Source organism: Grus americana, chromosome 1, assembly GCF_028858705.1.
Source record: "Grus americana isolate bGruAme1 chromosome 1, bGruAme1.mat, whole genome shotgun sequence".
NCBI lineage: Eukaryota > Metazoa > Chordata > Aves > Gruiformes > Gruidae > Grus > Grus americana.
The window spans coordinates 77,744,824-77,765,385 of record NC_072852.1 but is presented as its reverse complement, the minus strand read 5'-3'; the positions used below and the strand labels follow the sequence as shown (position 1 = coordinate 77,765,385).

The following is a 20,562-nucleotide window of genomic DNA, read 5'->3' as shown; positions in this document are numbered from 1 at the left end:
AGCAAGTCAGACTTGGCAGGGGATGTGCTGTGTACCTGCTCAGGCCTGAGCCCACCTCCAAGATGCCCCATGCTGTAATGAGAGCTGTTACCCTACCAGATACAGAGGTGGCACCCAAGAAACTGGGAAGAGGGAACCAGAATGAAGGGTTTATCACGTTAAAAACAGGTATGGGTTTAAACCTGAGCACTGCAAGGAGCAAATGACCTGTGCTGCTGAAGAAGGTGGGTGTGTACCCCCTTCCTTGCTCTTACTCTCCCTATGCACTGTGCAAGGACATCAAGGAATCTCTGGAGTGCCTGACCGGGGCTGTTCATCCCTCTCTTCCGCACATATTCCCTCGCCTGCTAGCTGCTCTCTTTGAGGCCGGGCCTCGGCGCTGCCGCAGCACCGCGGAACCTTGTGCTGCGGACAGAGCTCTGAAGTGAAAGCGAGGAAGGCAAGTCCTCCCTCCACCCGCTGCCTCAGCCGCCTGCGGCTCCTGGAACGCGTGTGTGAGGCGGCCCACCCGGAGAGGAGCGGGGATGGCAGGGAGGACAGCTAGCCAGCCCGCCCCTGCCCGCCCGGCGGGCGCTGCGGCGGAGCGACCGTTACCGGCGGTTGGCGCCGCGCGCTGCGGCTGCCGCGCATGACATCACCGCGCGCGGAGCCCATGCGCCGCCGGGCGGCGCGGCCCCGCCAGCCCCGCGCCCCCTCCCCGTACGTGCGTGGGGGCGTGCCGGGGGCAGGGGCTGCCGCGCCGCGCCCGCCGCTCGCCCGCCCGAGCGTCCGCTGCCCCCGCGCCTCGCCCCCCGCCCCCGCGGCTGGCAGGGAAGAGGATGGCGGAGAGCGAGGCCGAGACCCCCAGCACGCCCGGGGAGTTCGAGAGCAAGTACTTCGAGTACAATGGGGTGCGGCTGCCGCCCTTCTGCCGGGGGAAGATGGAGGAGATCGCCAATTTCCCGGTGAGGGACAGCGACGTCTGGATTGTCACCTACCCCAAATCAGGTAGGCGGGCAGGACTGACTTCCCTCTCTCCCTCTCCCCCGCCCGGGCCGGGGCTGCTCCTGAGGGGGTGGGCTGGGTGGTGGGGGCGGCTTCTCCTCTCCCCCTGCTGACAGGGCAGCCGGCCCTGGGAGGGGCGGGAGGCGCCCCCCTCGGCCCCGGGCCCCCGGCGGCCGTCCCCGCCCGGCGGGCGGTGCGCGGCGTCAGCGTGTCCCCGCGGGAGGCCGGGGCGAGGCCTGCGCCCTGCCGCCACACGCGTGTGCCGAGAGGAGCTGCCCTTCAGGCCGGCGGCCTCTGAAGCCCCTCAGAGTTGAGGGGACTGCCCCGCCCGCGTCCCAGGCACGGGTGGGGCGTGCACCTCCCTGCCCTTGGGGGTACCCACCGAGTTTAAATACAAGCCAGCGCCAGGTGCTGCTGCTGGTAGTCCTCGCCTCGGTGGTCCCGGTGCCCACCAGCTGAACTATTCGGGCATAAAGATGCTGCTCCAGGCAAGGGAAGTCTCACTCACTGTACATGTAGAAAAGTAGGAACGTATGTAGCACGCATACAGATTTCTCATCTGACATACAGGTTTGCTGTCTGCTCTACAGCAGTATTGTGCTCCTGAGGCAGCTGCCCAGATCCTTCTGGGAGAACATGTGCTTAAAGTACATTCTCGCTGCACTGTCTGAATTACCAGAAATACCTCCTGCTAGCAGTGTAAGTGTGCATTTCTCTAGTAAATGCCACCCTTTGCCTGTTTTATACCATTCAGGTGTATGCTTTTAATGTCATGTTTCTTGATTTCTTATCCTCTCTGTTTCCAAGCAAATATGTTTAAGCTGCATTAATACAGATAAAATGCTGTCTTGCAAAGGGGCAGACAATATGGTAGGTTTGTAACCTGCCTGATAAAACCAGATAGGCTTTCTTATTAAGCACATTGTTGAGTGACTTTTTTCCTGTCAATAAGATGATCTCTTTCTAGAAAGTTCAAAGCCCACTGGAGATATCAGATGTTATCTCTGTAAATACCCCGGTAAAATGTTTCAATAGCATAGGTTTCTGACTTATTTCATTGTTTGTTGTATGAATGGCTAACATCTTTCTATTTCTTGGTGTGTAACTTCAAACATATACACATTTTCTACAATGCAGCATCTATTATGTTATCATTTATCAAGCAATTTCAAATATTTGTCTTCACATTTTTTGGTATTTCATTACTAATGATGCTGTTGAAGACTGGATAGAGCTTGATAGATGCATACATTAGATAAGGATTGTATGTAGATGGATGGCCCCCAAAATGATAGGATTAGGAGCAGACAGCTGCATCTTTATTGTTCTTTTAAACTATTTTCTTAAAGATTCATAGCATGGAGCAAGAACACTATTTAATTCTTTCAGTTTTAAGATTTCAGTTTTGCAAATCTGGGTTTACAATGTTCCTGTGTTAGTACAGCACCCCAGCTTCATATTGATGGATCGTTAAATATCCTCAGGTAACCTCTGTTTCCAGCAGCCGGGCGCAATATAACTAATACGTCAGCTGGCAGTAGTTTAGTTTTGATGGCTATACAGTTGGCTGTGGAAAGCCAGCTTGCATAATCATATTTAATTTGCTATTATTTTGTGAGTATAGCAACATCATACTATGTCTCTTGAGGCTGCAGCTGAGGCCAGTGACAGGGAACTGTCCACTTACAAAGAGGATTTACTAACAGTCACTGTGGAAGAAGAAAAAGGAAGATTGAGAACTGGGGCACCAAAGCTGAAGGTACAGTGTTGTGTGGAGGAGCTGGGGAAACAGCATTGGGATCAAAACAGGAAAGAGAATACTTAGGTCTTGAGGAATCTGATGCCCTTGTCATGGGAATAGGCTCTAGACAATAATGTCTGCAAGCTCCACCTTTAGGTGGCTTGAAGTCTACTGAGACCCTTGGAACTTGTTTTGTCAGCTGACCCTATGTGGCTTACAGCTCTGTGCCTTATTTAGGGCCTCTGAATCAATTATCAAAGGGTCTGCTGGCTAGGGACAGGCATGTCAGTAGAAATTAGGCTGTCCTAATATGGTTCCCATTGATTTAGCCAAGGTCATGCAGGAAGTCTACAACAAAGCCAGAAATTGAGTTCAGAACCCCAAGCTCCTCTGCATTACCTTAACTACAACTTCATCTTCCTGTGTCTCAGTAGCATTGACAAAGATTTTTCTGTTTACTGGAGCTAATCAGAATTTTCATAATGTTGCTGTAATCAAAAAAGTAGGTTTACAAAACAGATTTCATGCACAAGATATAATTATTTGGGGTGAAATACTTTGGCTTTTTTGTAATCTTTAAAGGTAAAACATGATTGGGACCACTTATTTAGTTTTTGTTAATAAATTACATTTGTTCAAAATTTCAATAATATTTTTGACAACCGAGCCTTAGGAAGAGAGAAGTGCACCAATGTCAGATAGGTTCAATGGAAAACTCTTTTGTTGTTCTTAAAGAAAACAGTTTTGTTCAGTGTTTCACCAGCTGTCCATCTGCTCAAACTGTGGAAAATACGCAAATAAGCCCTTCTGCTAGATGTGTGAGAGGCCAGACCTTCTAGCTCTTACGGAGTCCTATGCTACAATCCAATAGCAGAAGGCTTCATTGGTGGCTGTTGACCATATGTTGGTTTATCTGGCAAAGAAAATACACAAGTGGTCAGGACTGCTTCAGTAATCTGAGGGACTGAAGAAGTAGCATGTATGCCATTTTGAAGACATACTCTGCAAGAGTAGGCAATATAGCTCGGAACATGTGAAATGGAGACAGTGCTTGCAAATAGTTACAGATATTGGTAAATTGGGAGCGACCCAGGAAAAAGCTGGTCCAATAACGGTAGAAAATTGAATGTGCCAGTGGCCTTACTGGGAATAATGTAATAAGCCTAATGGAAAATGAATCTGCTTTAATGTGATTTCCACTGATGGAAGCCTAAATAATGATACTCCTTATTTCTTTAATTATTCTTAACACCTGTTTCCAATCAATGGTAACAACTTTTGGGAGCTTCTGGACTACAAGCTTATACCTAAAACCCAGAGACTCATTTAGACATGTAAATATGTGAATGTGCATCTATGCTTATGCATATGTATATAGTAGAACTGTAATTACAAAAAATCTTTTTATCATGATGCATAATTTAAAATCAGGTGTGCTAATGCTCTTGAAGAGATGAAGTCACAAGTTTTCATCTTTCATGTAACTTGGTAGTGTGGAATGGGCAGGCTGAATGGGACACTGAGATTTACAATAGCTGCCATGTAAAATGGTGTATCATTCTCTATAGCATTAAGTAATTGGAGGTCATGTAACAGATTGCTTCACAGATAAGATAGAGATGCAATGTTCATAGGAAACACTGTGCCTCTGTCACAGCCTTCCTTGAACCATCTCATACTGTGGGTTTTTTGTACCTTACTTGAAAATTAAGATTCTTCTTTATGAACTTAAACTACAGAATTGATGAATAAGCAGATTCTTTCATGGTATTTCCTCAGTCACCATGCCAAGAGCTAGATTAGCTGTCTGTTAAGGTCAATGATTTCAGTGGAATTAAATCAGTCCTTAAAGTATAGTATTGAGTCCAGGTCGACTTAGTATTTTGCTATGTCTTATAATGCTGACCCTTGACTGTACATAATCTGTCCATTTGCTTTACTCATAAGTGGTGTGCAATAGCTCTTTTAATACCATCTTGTATTTGTTCTGAACGAATGTGCATTTTGCATTCTTGGGTCAAAGCCCACGAATTAATGCCTTTTGCAAAACTGGTAATTTGAGAAAGTGAGCTGTTTACATTAATAATGAAGCTGTCTCTCCCATGTTGATTATTTTGCCAAATAATTTTCTGGAGTTCTGTGTGGGGAAAATACCAGTAGTTGGGCAAATACCAGTTTCAAGTCCAGAATTCTTGCATTTAGTTCCAGACAACAGGTCGGAAGAGCAAGTGCTGGATATGGTCTTTACCTGTCTGGAGGTGGTTTTTTGTAGATAGCATTTTGAGTTTTACTTGCAGCAGTAGATTTTTATAACTACCCATTAGCTTGTAGGGAATATGATGGCTGACTCTAGGCCTTTGGCCTAATGAAGTGCCAATTTGCAGATCAGTTCAAGGACAGTTTTCCTGTGTATACGTGCATTGAGGTCTCCTCTTTCAAATTCTTTAACACTTAGCTCTGGTGTTGTATGAAATCAACCAGAGAAAGTTAAATTGAGTTGTCCATTATTTTATTTGCTTAAAAGATTCTGTATGTACAGAAGAAGGTCTTGCTTCTCAGTGTATCTGTTTGTAAAGTGCATTGCACGCATTGTGGGTTTTGTCTCCTCCTGTTCTGTATGCCTCTCCCACTGCATGCATACCACTCTATCCTCTTCTATTTCCAGCGCTCCTGAATCAAACACCTCTTCTTGCTGGTACACCAGAATGCCCCAATCCCTTCCCTGGCTGATGGGAGGAGCTCTGTTCATGGTTTTGTTCTTGCCCTTTCTCTGCCACATGTCAGGGGCTCTGTCTGCGCTTTTATATGGCCATTTTCCCTTGTACTGTAATGTCTGTTAATCTTTCCATGCCAGGGACAGTATGTGCCCTAGGGTTTTCTTGTGCTATGGGGAAACAGTTTGATCCATTGACCGTCACAGCAGTGACAATCACAGCTGCTGGGCTGTGAACCAGATACAGAGGGTATCATGTAAACCCCGCTTTTCTTGTTTGATTCTTCACTAAAATTAAGACTTCTGCTCATCAACGTCATGAATCTCAGCACTCAAAAAGTTGTTACACTTCAGACAAAGGGAGGCTTAAACCATGGGGGATGTAGACACATGTAGTTTTTCTTTGTGAAAATGGTTTAAGGTTTTCTTATCTCTGGCCTCTTCTTCCCCTACATCTTCCAATCAGTCTTAGTTGTCTATGGGACCATGTTATAAAAACATATTGGCAAAATGTCTTGATTTAAGAAATAGACCATAAAGAAAATGTACCAAATGACTATGCCTTGTGCAAAATCTTGCTTTGTTTGTCCTGTGCAATCCTACCCTTCACATCTTCCTCAGATTATAGAAGTCTCTTGGCTGTTATATTTACCAGTAAGATTGGTTTCTGGTTCTTTAAGCATGATTGTGCTGCACAGTAATACTCTTATTGCTCAATATAAAGAGTATTATTGCTTGACTAAGATTATGTGGCTACACATGACCTATGCTTGCAGGAGCATCCTGCAGTCTGTGGACATCTAATCCACCAGCTAAGGTGTCTGCAGTTACCTGCCATAGCAATCAGTGAGTAGGTGACAGGTCTGCACAGAGCTATGTCAATTGAATATTATGTCAGGGAATCACTGTGCCTGTGTCCTCTGTTACCTGCCTGTAAGCATACCTCAGTTAACGCTTGGTAAGCTGTACTTTTTCAGTGCCCTGGCTTGCTGCTTAACTAGTTAACATGGACTAGTAGCCTCTGTATGATGTAACAGACTGATAAGCCTAAGGACAAGGAATCCGATTCTTCCCAACTACCCAGATATGCAAGGATCCAACACTGCTGACAGTCAGTCCTGATTTATGTGGTGATAAATGAGAGGAGAATCAGGCTGAAAGGCTACCCAAGGACATGCCCAAGCTGTGGGTGTTTCTAGACTGGGAGCTGTCAGACAGTGATGTGAGGCAGCTGCCATGGACTGCAGAGGTTTACCCTGGTAATGGCAAGTCTGACATGGCCCCATGCCGTTGTACCTAAGGCTCCTCAGGGAACACAAGCATCTATATGGATGTTTATGCATTAAATTAGTTGACTTGCCTCAATTTCCAGTGTTCTCATATAGAACTCCTCCCAACAGTTTTGTTGGTATTATTTTGTAACAACAGTTTTGCAGTTGCAAAAGAGCTAGATTCTGCTACTCTGCATTTATAGTCCTATTCTGTTTGCAGGATTTTGGTGCCTTAAGCTTAATCCATTTTCATTTAAAGAATGAATGCAAATGTTACTGGCCCAGAGGCATGCCTCAAGAAATCAAGAGGTTGGCTTGAAAATCAAGATATTTTTACACAAAATGCATGTGGGATTCTTTTCCTTTGACCTCTGTTTTTTGAGGCAATATTATGCACAGTTACAAGCTCTTCCCTGTGACATGGAATGATGGGAAACCTCTGTTTTGTGAATGTGGAAGAACACGTTAGTTAATGTCTTTAAAATCAGAATATGGTATTAATTTTTTCTCTTTTACAATAACATCACAATTACTTGGTTTCTCTATCTTAAGTAATTTATAAAGCTCAGATAACATTCTGTTTTAATGCAATATGAATGTGCATCAGTTCTCATACAAGCAGGCTGGAAAGAATGGACTTCTGCAAACAGAAAGGGAATAGCAAACTGCATTGGGTGATAGAGGTATGTTTTGTGAGCTGTCCTTTTAGGGACTGATGTACAGGGTCCATATTTTAATCTGACTTCATGCTCTTGGTGATTGAAGTCATGTTCCTTCCACCAATTAGAAGAATACTCTGCTGCTTAAACTCAGTCCATTGAGGACCACTCACATGCAGAAAGTAACACCTGTAGACAAGTGTTTGTGGGGGTTAGGACCACTGGGTTCCTGTACTTTGAAAGTCCTTTTGAAATGCGTATATCTTTTGTTTTATTTATGAATAACTCAAAATACCTTCTGGTATTGACTCAGTCTTAAATACTTCTAGGCAAAGAAATGATAAATAAACATCAGATAATATGTAATTGAAGACAATGTTAAGTTTGCCACTGATGCATTTGACTTGATTTCAATGGGAGTAGAATTGAATAGGTCCTTACACGCCTCAAACAGGAAATAAAGGTGGAGAAAAAAAATCTGTTGTTAAGGAAAACTTGTTTTTGTTATCTAGCTAGAAGTGTTTCTTTCATGAGCCTTTTATCAAACCAGTGAAGAGATGTTACTAGAGACAGAACAAATGGTTCAGTAGAGGAAGAATTCTCCAGCTACTGAATAGGTTTTGCTGGGTCTTTTGCAAATGTAGCATAAGTGCTTCCCTGCTGTGAAGTAGTGCAAAACTCAAGGAACTTGCTTTTTGACAGTAAGCTCGGGGGGGGGGGAGGGGGGGGAGAAAAAATATTTTATCCTATGTAAAGAGCATATTCTGGACATGTGAAATCACTATTGACCAGATTAATTATAAAGATCTCAAAGACTAAAGAATTAGAAAATTAAGTAAATCAGCCAAACCCAACAGCCAGTCATTCTCATTTCATGTTTATCTTCATCTTTCATAGTGAAGATATTAATGAAAGGAAGCAAAATGCTTGAACACTGGACTGAATGAGATTAAGCACACATCATTTTTCATTCTTATTATGCAGTCTTTTATTAAATGAAGACTTCTCTTGTTGGGTACAGTAGGGATTCATACACCCTATGCTGAGGAGAAGGAACTACCCCCTGTATTGACCCATCAATGCTGCTTTAGAAGTGATGCAAAGTTTGGAACACTGGGCATGTGATACGACTTTTTGGCTAGAGATTCTGTGACCTTGGATAAATCAATCTTTTTGTCTACATTTTCCACTGGAGGCATGTGGATGTATTTCTTCTCTATTATAATTCTTTACATATAACAACAAGAAATTCTCTTGGACAAAGGGTGTCACCTACTATCTATATTTTTATAAAAAAACTAGCAAATTATAGCTCTGAAATTGAATTAATCATCTAGGTATTAAAGCTGAGCACATAGTAATGCTAGTATGTAGGAATGTGTCTTTCCCCTCAGTGGGAGGGAGCAATGAACAGAGGATTAATAACATGAAGCACCCAACCTCTCATCACTTTGACCCTATTCAGAGTTTCTGTAACACCTTGGAGAAGGTGGGGCACGAGTTGAAATAGTTATGGTTCTGTATACCAAAGTGTCTTATAGACTCTTACAAAAGAAATAAACCATTTATGTTCTGTCAATCCTGTAATATATTGCAGATTCAGAAGCAAGAGAAGTGTTTTGTTGTGTGTGCACGCAAACGGTCCACTGTTAGAAAATCTCAGCCAAATTGGGCTGTAGGCTTAGGAAAGCCACTGTGAGGGAAGTAAAGGGGCACTGAGGAATGTCAGGAAGGAAGGATATCGCAGGCCTGAGAGTGTGCAGGGGAAGCTTAGCTAGTTAAGTCTGAGGCAGTGGCTGAGATAGTAAAGAATAAAAAGTAAGAGGAAGAGTGCTAGAGAAACAACTGAGGAGGGATTTTTGTCACTAAATGCCAAAATCCATGTATAATTTTAAAAAATGGAAGCTGATTTCATATGCTTTTACCCACCTGCTGGTTATAGTGAAGGATGTGAAGGCCATCATCCCTTATAAGATTGCAAGTTCTAGATGATGTATAATGATATTAGATCACCATATGGGATATAGGCAACGGTGCTGAATTAGCCATTCCCTGCATGAGTAATAAATTCATCTAAGCCAACAAAATGAGACAGGCGTGAAGCAGGTGAGATGAGAATCGTGTTCAGAAGATGCACACTGACTATACATGCAGCAGTCCAGATCTAGCAGTACGTTGGCTGCTTTGCAGCATCCTGTTGATGCAAGGCAATCATAAACCCAGGTTAACCATCCAGTTAAAAGCCTGTTTACTGCTGATCAGGGTTGCCAAAGTAGCACAGAACAGCTACAGGCATTGCTAAAATAGAATTGCTGTATGCATATATAGCTGAAGTGCACATTAATAATGATCAGTGTCAGTGCTACTATTGGATCACCAGTGCTTTCTATCAGTAGTGTGTTCTCTTCAAGGATTTTGCTGTAATACTGAGAAAACCGATGGTTGATTCCCTTTTATACTCCCAATTAGATCTATTTCCATTTGTAATTCTGAAGAGCAGCAGTAGAAATAGAATAGAAATGGCTGTAGTTTGCAATTCAGCAGACAGAGGCAATGACTGTGTGCTAAATAGGAGTGGAGGTGTAGGTACCATGCAAAGAATGGTTTTGTTTAGGGCAGCGATAATGTGAGGAAGGTTCTGTTTGAGACAAAATGCTTTACTCCCTGACTTTAGACAACCAACAGCTGACTAAACAGGCTGCGTAGTTTCATGCATAAAGGGTAAACAGTGTTTCTTGAAATTTTGAAACAAAACCATGCTGGTTTTTTTGGTATGTATAACTCTTATCTGCAGTGGTTTCACATTATACTATTGGTGTGCTGCCGCCTTGCAATTTAACCACCTAATATATGCAAATGCACATTAATGTGTAGGCAGGTTTTGCCTAACAATTTTTCTGTAAGGGGTTGAAACTGAGACATAGCATTGCATTTTGAGTAGTGACAGACATCCTCTGAAATACATTTACCATATGGGAAGAGGAACATGTTCACATTCACAGCAAAGGTCTGAGAACTACTTCAACACAAGTTGGATGCCTTATTGTCTCCTGCCTTCTGATTCTGTTTCAATCAGCAGAGCTCGCTATGAGGCTCTGTATTTAGCCACAGACCATATTGCAACTCTGCAGAACAGTACACAGAAAGTGTTATAGTTGTCCTAGAAATCAGTGGCACTGACTTCAACATAATGAAGTCCTTGAGAGTGATTTTAAAAAACAGTGACTTGTCACTACAGCAAAGCTCTTTTCTGCATTGTTATCCTTGGTACAGTGTTGTGACCTGTATGAAAATGAAGGGAAATTAGACACAGTGGGGGACTTTCTGTTGGAGGAAGAGTGAGCTCCTGCTGGGGTAATGTACGATGCAGTTTAGGCATGTTTTTGCTATAGGCTCTGAAAGGTTGGGGGAATAGGATTGCCAGAGGACGTAGGAGGGCAGGATACAACTGAGGTAAAATTGAGGTAAGGGCATGTACGTTCTTATTTTTGCTTCAGAGAGAGGGTGAGATTTGAAAATCAGCTAATATACTTTTTGCCCAGTGCTGTAAGGAAGTACCATTGTTAGTTTACATTGCCAAAGTTTGCCAGATAATTTTTAGATGTTTGAGACAATATAAACTACAGGGCAGATTCTAGCCAATAAAAGTACTCTTCCCCTGTGAATTATCGTCCTGTTGGCCAACCCTTTGGTATGACTGCATGATCCTATGTGCTTGCAATATTGTCATGAAAGGCATGGTGTCTCTGAATTGGGTCATGAGGATTTTGATTAAAGGGAGGAGCCTGAGGAAAGAAGGTAACAACTGACTGTACTGGGTTGACTTCAGACCAGGTCAATCTTGAATAAGTGTGGGAAGGGTGAAAAGGGCTGTCTTTCTGTCAGATAGTTAGTAAGGGAGCAAGCAGGCTTATCTGTTATTTACCTGTTCCTGACAATATTATACTATAAATTTTTTTCTTATTGTTTTAGCATAAGTGGTGTTCTCTTATACCATGGGAGCATGTTTGGTGAGTAGAAACTGAAAGAGAAATAATCTAAGGGTATGGGTAGATGTCCTCTTTTAAAAGCATCTGTGCTAGTGCAGGATGTTAGTGTCCTTAGCCTGCAGTTTGTCATCTCTCTTAAAGAACCACCTGCAGAGTATTTTGTGTGAATGCATTCTAGTTTGTCCCAGGCAAAACTTGCTAGTTGGGTTGATGCCAAAAATAGAAACTCCTTAAGCTAATTTGGCTGACTTAAAATTAAGTGATTTGGAGTAACATCACACAAACTGCTCCATTGGTGATGACATCTGGTGCAGACATGACGAGCATCCGCAGACATGGACATATTTTACCAGTCCAGCTAAAGCTTAAAAAGAAGAGTAAAATACTTTTCCCTTTGAATATCTGATACCAAGAAATAATCAGCTACCAAGCAATATCAGCTGTCTGTGAAGAACTTGTAAAAAAAATCTGGGATACCGAGGTATGATGAAATCATGGATGTAGAGATAAGCATGAAGACACAAATCATGACTCATCAATCAGAAGGCAAATAAAGACAAAACCAGTGTTGTCTTGTTGTTTTTAATCCCCAGTTTTTGAGCAATGTGTGGACCTGACTCAGTTCTTAAGGCTGCTAGTATACTGCTCACCCAGTCCTTGCTGCAGTGCATGTGAGGATGTTGTGGTTTATTAAGAGGGATAGAAAAGTAACACTTTTTGCCCCAGCTGTCTTCAAAAAGAGGCCTTTGCCTTGTGGACTCTTACCTACTGGGACAGATTCGGGTAGCCACAGGTTAGATGCAATGGTTAAGGGCGTATGTGACTCAAGCTATTTTTTCTTCCTGTTTTATAAAGTCTGAAGTAGGCAATGTAGACAATCCAGTTATCTGCCTCACCATGGCTACACTAGTAAACCTAAGTGTGACAGAGGCTCTGACAGGCTGTCACCCATGCTATTTCCATGCTAGCAGTTCCCTGACAGTTTTGCTGTGCCCTAGACATTGCGTTCCCCAGCATGGCGTGGGAGATAGCTGGAGCCAGGGGCTGTTCCTGGGAAGCTATGGATGAAGCTGCCTTGCTTTGGGAGATTGATCTCTGTGGATGTGGGTTTGGCTGTCCCATGTGCCCTGCCAGAGAACAGGCCCTGATGCGTTTTATTTACTAGTGTTGCTCCAGCATGCTGGAAAGTGTCAGTAGGCCTTTTTCTCCGAGCTGCTTCTGTTGGTGTTAGGTGTGAAACATACTGCATCGCCTGCCTTACTGTATGGAAGTGGAGATGCCTCAACAATTGGTGCCTGGTCTGAGATGCACTGTGGTCGATTCTGCTTTTTTCATCCTGTTCTCTATTGAGTAGTTAGTGTGCTAATACAAGGGAGAATTAGGACTCAGGCCACTTTTTAAAAATAATACTAATGCATTAGCGAAAAATAACACCATTTTATAACCAGTTTATTAAAACAGTGCTTTAGGATACTGTATTATACATAGTAGCAATAATTCTATGGATAATACACATGTGTAAACAGTGACAGCTTTTTTACCAAACAGAAAGTACGTTTTAGTCCTAAATAGAATATGGTTTTCATAGTTTGCTGTTTATAGCCTCTGGTGAAACACATTCAAAAAAACACAGGTCAGACCTAATAGATGCCTTTCAGTGTTCTCTGATGTAAGTCTAGTGAAAGACAAGCAGAATTTAGCCTGTGTTTTAAAAGCCAGTTGCTGCAAGAGAAAAATAAACTGATTACTAAGTCTGAAAAGCCAAGACCCTGCTTACTGAATGTTACTGGAAATCATGAAGTTAACACTTGTTTTAAATCTGATCTTATTCAAGCTCTTGCCATCAGTTTCAGAAGATCTGGATTCAGTTTCCTTGTATTCCACATATTCCCTTGGCTGGTCACTGTTGAACTTAGGGGCATTTAGGCCATGTGAAAGGGGCATTTATCTTAGTGGATGAGTATTCAGTCCTTTCTGAAAATTGAGCCCTCTAATACATATGTAATTGGGCAGTGAAAAATATTGGTGATGTAACATCACAATTTCAGCCTTTATTCTGAAGCTTGAGTCTCCTGTAGGAACAGAAGAATTGGAAAATACGGTATCAAGATATATACATTATTTTAGTTATGAAAATCCTAATTGATAACGAAAATCCCTATTGTTAAGTCAGCTGGAATTCCAAGGAGAACCAGAACATACAAATCGCAAGAAGAGATATTTTTATGGTTTGGATATTGTTTTCTTCTCATGGAAAATTTTCCCTCCAGTGTTGTAGGGTGAAGATGAGTCTATCATACTTACCTGCACATATACACTGAAACTGGTGAAAGGGGAATGAGCTTGCAGGCAATTAGATGAACTGTGTGGAAAATAGCTTTACAGCACTTGCTAGGCCAAACTGACAGCTTTAGCAGCCCTCATTTTTAATAAGCACTTACATCTACCAATGCTATAAAAAAAATTGAGTCATAATGGGTTCATTGCATTATATTGGCTGAAACTTGATCAAACAAAGTCCAACTAATTGGGAGTGCTAGAAGACTGTTAATACTAACATAATTTATTTGCCATCCAGAGGGACCTCGACAGGCTTGAGAGGTGGGCCTGTGCGAACCACATGAAGTGCAACAAGGCCAAGTGCAAGGTCCTGCACGTGGGTCGGGGCAATCCCAAGCACAACTACAGGCTGGGTGGAGAATGGATTGAGAGCAGCCCTGAGGAGAAGGACTTGGGGGTGTTGGTTGATGAATAGCTCAACATGAGCTGGCGGTGTGCGCTTGCAGCCCAGAAAGCCAACCATATCGTGGGCCGCATCGAAAGAGGTGTGACCAGCAGGTTGAGGGAGGTGATCCTGCCTCTCTACTCAGCTCTTGTGAGACCCCACCTGGAGTACTGCATCCAGCTCCAGGGTTCCCAGCACAAGACAGACATGGACCTGTTGGAGCGAGTCCAGAGGAGGGCCACAAAACTGATCAGAGGGCTGGGGCACCTCTCCTATGAGGACAGGCTGAGAGAGTTGGGGTTGTTCAGCCTGGAGAAGAGAAGGCCCCAAGGAGACCTTACAGCCGCCTTCCAGTACCTGAAGGGGGCCTACAGGAAAGATGGTGAGGGACTGTTTACAAGGGCATGAAGTGAGATAGGACAAGGGGTAATGGGTTTAAGCTGAAGGAGGGTAGATTTAGGCTAGATATTAGGAAGAAATTCTTTACTGTGAGGGTGGTGAGGCACTGGACCAGGTTGCCCAGAGATGTTGTGGCTGCCCCTTCCCTGGAAGTGTTCAAGGCCAGGTTGGATGGGGCTTTGAGCAACCTGGTCTAGTGAAGGGTGTCCCTGCCCATGGCAGGAGGTTTGGAACTACATGATCTTTGAAGTCCCTTCCAACCCAAACCATTCTATGATTCTATTTTTCCATGTAGTTTCCCAACAAGGGGTTAATAAAAGTATACCAAAGACCTCTACATCCTTGAGCTGCAGTTTTTTCCCATGTTAGCTGATACAGAGGGGAGAAAGTTGAAATAAATTACATGAGAAATTTCACAGGAAATGTTGTTTTTTTTATATCTGCCACTTCACTTTGAACAAAGCTTTGAGGTTCAGTGGCTGCATGGGAGTGTGCCAGTGGCCAGAAAGTAGTGAGAGAAGCCAGAGAACAGCTGCACTAAAGAATCTTTCTCTCTAAATTTGATGTCAAAAGGCGTCTAATGTATAGAATCAGAGAGGAGTAGCTGTGGTGTTTCAAAGTTTTCTTGCTATGCTGTCCGGTTGCTGCTGCAGCATTTCCACTTACTGATAAGCAGAGGCAGTATGGCCATGAACTGACTTTGCTATCGTTGCTGAGGCATTGGCCATGAAAAAGGATACAAATGAAGAGTTCTTTTTCATCACAGGGGCTGCTGGAGGGGTGGTAGGACTCTTGGAGTCCTGATTTCTGTGCATTGTTAGGCATAACAGAAAAGGACAGTGCAGCCCAACTAGCACGCTTTTGAACTGCTGTGACTTGGGCTGTTTTTGTACATGCTCTTATGCAGAGTCAAAATGCAGATTCGCAGATAATTTAAAAGGCTCTCCTAAACCCCTGCAAATTCTGGCAGTAGCTTATCAATGCTGTTTCCCATCCCATCTCTTTCCAGATATTGTGTGATAAAACTGGAACACTCTGTTTTCTCCTGAGGTGGTGTATTGACATAACAGAAGAGCTTGTCAGGGAAGAGCATTTTTCAGGTACAGTGCACTGAAGTTCCTCAGGTGCTGACTGGCTCCATTTTAGTTGGAATTGGATAAACATAAATGAATTTCACATCTGTTTTGGCACTATGAGCCTGGAGGTAGCAGGGCCAGCCATCTTCCTCTGGAATGAAATATGTATCTGCTGCACCTGGAAGAAGGAAGGGTAGAATTGCTGGGTACTTAAGAATGTTGCATCTGGTGCCTCATGCCCAAAGGCCGACAGCTTAATCTTGTTTGTCGGTGACTGTTTACTCTTTCTGTACCATCCCACATGATGCATGCACATACATGTGCATGCATTCAGCAACACAAGGAGCAAATGATGGAAAATACTAGTGATACACAAGATCCACTGACTATCTCCAAGAAAAACTTTGGCTTCATATGCATACATCCTAGCTTTTCCATTTAGTGACCTAATCCTTTAATTTAACTTAAAAAGTGAGTAACTCTTAAGTGATAATAAATCATTGTTGGTGGCCAGGCCAGAAATCTAGGGAGTATAAAGGTTAAGTTCTGTACCTTCCCCCCCCGCCCCCACTTTAGCTTCCTTCGTCTTTTTCTTCTCTCTCACAAGTATCATCATTGTCCCATTTACTAACAAAGTTTTTGTGGCATTTATATCTAGCCAAGTTTTGTGATAGACAGGGGTTATCAGAGGTTATTCCCATAATCTCCTTTGAAAATCTCAGTTTCAACAATTTACTCTAGCTTTCACCCATAAAATGGTGGTTCTCGCACATCCCCACAGACATCAGTTGAAGTTAGTTGGTTCAAATGAACAATTTCTGTATGCTATAAATGCAGATGGGTAATTACGGGGGTGCAGCAGAAGATTCATAATCACCTCCCACAGTGGCAAACTTAATCAATTCTGCTAGCCCCAGTCTAGACCTGGGCCTCTCATCACGTACATAGGTACAGTACCCCAGTTTGGCTTTTCAGCCAGTTGGTGTTCCCAGGGGCTGGAAGGTCTTGCCCTAGGAGCTAGGTCTGGAATTTGGCCTGTCATTTCTCTGTTGTTAGGTTAAGCCATCATTTCTAAACGAAAAGAATGTTCAACTCTGATATCTGTAATTTAACTTGAGCTGGTTTTAATCCTAATAGAGATGTGAGGGGGTTATATATATATATATAAAAAAAAATTATATATATATAGGCTTTTAGCTATTTTTTTCCTTAAATAAGCATGTGGTGGTTTAGATTTTAAAAAAAAAAAAAAACAGGAGATCAAGTTGGTAATAATTTTCACATGGGGCTCTTGGGAATGTGTGTGTGGGATAAATGATAATTGATTAAGGGTGGCAAGTTTAAAAAATTACAGTTCTCTTAAAGATAAATCTCTAGTTTTCATTTGCACTAAGACCCTGAAAAATCTAAGCAGAGTAACTTGAGTGCTAATGTGGAAGAAAATCAGGCATAGCAGGTGACAAAAGTAAAAACTAGCACAGAGATCATGGGTGGGAGAATTCAGGATCAGTGGTTCTACTGCAGGTGTAGGGAGGAGAAATTCTAACCTGCTGGATGGCCAGAAGCCAGATGTCTAAACTGTCAGCTTGCAATCTTCCCCTTTGCACAAGAGATATTGCAGAAATAGTTTGCTGTGTAAATTGGAATAGGATGCTGGAATATGTGCAGTGCTACATACAAAACTACAGTAATTTGTGTTATGTTCATGCTAGTAATTAGCACTGAGGTTCACCGATTTAAAGCACTGTTTTAAAGAACACGTACTTGATGGATATTTTTAATTTTCTGCCTCGAGTACCTGCTGTGTACCCAGCATTACTCTTTCAATGAATCACTGTTTTTGATGACAGCACAGTTAGATGAAGACTTCTGAGCTTCCAAAGGCCCACTGCCTTCTGAATTGGAACCCTTCTTCCCCATGCCTCACTACATTGATATGTCATTTCCTATCTCTGCAGTGCTCCATGGATCTGCTAGCAATCAAACCTCAGCCATGGGTCTGAGCAGAACTGGGTAAGGCTGTGGGGGCTGTGCTCCCTGGCCCTCACCTCCTACTTATCTAGTGGACTTTGTGGAGAGCTGGTAGGGAACATGCTGCTTTCCTGAAGTTTCTGCCTCAACTCTGCAGCCCTTCTGTATTCAGAGGCACAATGGAGATGGCTTCTTTTTGCCTAGAGAACAGCTGAGTAGCAAAAAATTAGAAAGGCTTGGTGGTATCGTTTATCTCTATGCAGTTATTCCTTTTCCTTTCATGGAACAAGGTTGCTGTAACAGCATTTTTCTTTGCAGGCAGAATTGGAAATAGAGAAATAAATTATGGAGAACAAGGGTGTCTCCTGTCAGAATAAATATTTAATGAGAGACAAGGGTTGTGCTCATTCAGAGTCACAAGGACTGATACTGAAGAACCGTATGTACGTTAATTTTAATGTATAAAATATATATGCTTGGACTTAAAAATGCAGAGTGAACAGCCTTAAGGGCAAGTGTGTATTAAGTCTGTGACAGCTGTCTCTGTGGGTAATGATAATATAAAGGTTTCTGTTTTTTCCAAGCCATTTTAATTTACCTACCAATCAGTCAGGAAACAGGAATCTTAAAGTACTTACTCTCCAAAGCAATTCTTGGAGATAGTATGTTTTCACCCAGACTGTGTTCACTCTAATGAGCCTCTAAAGTACATCAGCTTTGTTTAACTCTTCCTAACTTGGATTAAAAAAAAAATCTGAATAATGATACACTGGTTTTCTTAGTGTTGCAACAACATACAGAATTTGTACAAAATGTGTCTGTTAGTGTGTATAGTCATGCTAATTAACATGAATTAACTGGTGACTGTTACAAGTTTTGTACAACTTATAAGTTATTTTCAAATTAAAATGGGAATGAAAGGCACGATCTCAGAGTTTGTAGCTCATCTTTCCAAGGACATGGGATGTTGAGGCAGGCTTGGGCTTTGTAAAGAGTTCTGAAACAATTACCTGTTGCTTTAGGCAACACAAGAGTTAGTATAAATCCTGGTCTCATTTTCCTTACTGCTCAAAACTCTAAGTAATTGGTCGGTCTGTTGCAGTGTCCAGGCTGTCCCATGCCCATGTGACTTGTCATCTAAACTCTGGGGTCCCTTCCCTGCTAGCTCACATTGATCTCTCCTCATTCTGTTCCTCCATCTCACCAAAATCCCGTGCCTTTCTCTTCACAAACCTCTGTGAAATATCTCTGAACCTTTGTTTGCCTGTTTTGAGGGTTTCCTGCCTGAAGGTAATTTGAAGTAGTTGTACTGTTCAAGCTTCTATTTGGAATACCTATTAATTTTCCAAAGCTCAGTCATTAAGGCTATAATATCTAATGGTTGCTTTGTAAACGTCCTTGGACTGCAGAGAGATACGTAATTGGGGCCTCCAAAGCTAACTTGCTATGCATTGATGTGTTCAGTGGTGTATCCAGTCCATAATGTGGAGGTATAAATAGACTCTCAAATCATTGCATAACAGTAGAATCGCCTACAATTTAGCGTAGAGGACTCTGGCAGTTTCCCAGTATGGCCGCTAATGCATTTTGTGAACTTGGATGATCTCTGTCTGCCTCATTTTTTTTTTTCATTACTAAAATTGAAATAGTAGCATTTGCCTAGCTAATATTCACAGTGGAAAAACTTCCTAAAAATGCTTTCCAATTCACAGGTACAATGATTGGGAGACAGAAGTTTATTTAAATTATTATTGAAGAAAAATCTCAGGTGTTTTACGTGAAGGGAGATCTTCATGTGCTCAAAATAAAACTAAGGGAGCAGATATACTACATTAAAAGAGTAGTTACAGACTTAGTTCACAGCAGACTGTTAAGGACAAAAGTTGTTTTTATTTCTATGTCTAAGTCTCCCTTCATATGCTTCTGTTTAGATAAGAACTGTAATACAATCTGTTCTCTTTCATTGTTTGGTTTATGCAGGCACAGGCTTGCTGCAGGAAGTGGTATATCTAGTGAGTCAGGGAGCTGATCCAGATGAGATTGGACTAATGAATATAGATGAACAACTTCCAGTCCTAGAGTACCCTCAGCCTGGCCTGGACATCATCAAGGTACAATTTATTGCAAAGAAAGTCTTTCAGCATTTGGATATCTCTTTCCTCGATTCCATATTTATCCCTTCATTTCGTCCTGTGTCCTTGTCCTTTTCATCACTGGACCTGCTCAGTTGGCAATGATTCTGAGTATTATTAGGTTATTGTAAAAATACTTTTATTAAGCTTTATTATACTCTATTTAATGCTTTAGATGTTTCTCCATGTCCTAAATATCTTGGCGGCGGGTTTTCTGAATAAAAGTTCCAGGCCTCCTTTGCTTATGTAAACAAAAGCTCCCCAAATGAGGCACATTTGCTTTGATCCCTTCCCTGAATTTGCGAAAGAGGAACTACAGATACAGACATCTATGGATCTGTAGACCCACTACTCTGGATTTACACATCTGAATCCTTAGAGACCCAGGATCTGTGGACCTACAGACTCTGTAGGTGTAGTTTGAGGAGTTTGGAATATTCTGCATGAAATTACTTCCACACTGTTAAGAATCACTCAGAGACTAGTGACTTGGCATATAAGTGTGATCTTGTCATTGCTGTAACTCCTTCTGATACAGACATATCTTGGAATGATTAGGCAAAACACTGGGCTCCATCCTATCACAGCTACAGTGCTTGTTGAAGTGAGCTAGCTAAGGTTGGCACGGATAGATTTAAGCTGCTTCTAGTCAATGACAACTGCAGCATCAGCCTACTTTAGGCTGAAAGTATTTAAGGGTCAGAGATTGCTTTTCTTCATCTGTGTGATGCCTAGTCCAGTGAGACCTCAGTGCTACCTTGATGTAAATAAGCAGTGGCAATAGTGAGAGGTTTAGTTTGAGATTGCACATTGTTATCTATACTACGTGCTAGCAACTTGGTCCAATATGGATTTATGCAGTTTCTAACTACTGGAACGTGATTTGTGTCATGAGACAATTT

General features: G+C 42.3%; 1 protein-coding gene across 2 annotated transcripts in view; it reads left to right on the top strand.

Annotated features, from left to right (window-relative positions):
- The first annotated feature begins 646 nt into the window (after nt 1–646).
- The window catches only part of SULT4A1 (sulfotransferase family 4A member 1), a 32,704-nt gene continuing 12,788 nt past the window's right edge, over nt 647–20,562 (top strand). For both annotated transcript variants that reach the window (XR_008574685.1, XM_054810219.1), the window contains exons 1-2: nt 647–987; nt 19,509–19,639. Coding sequence is in view for 1 of the 2 variants with exons in the window: in XM_054810219.1 (XP_054666194.1) it covers nt 819–987; nt 19,509–19,639 (300 nt within the window). In the remaining variant the exon portion in view is untranslated. The remainder of the gene's footprint in view (nt 988–19,508; nt 19,640–20,562) is intronic.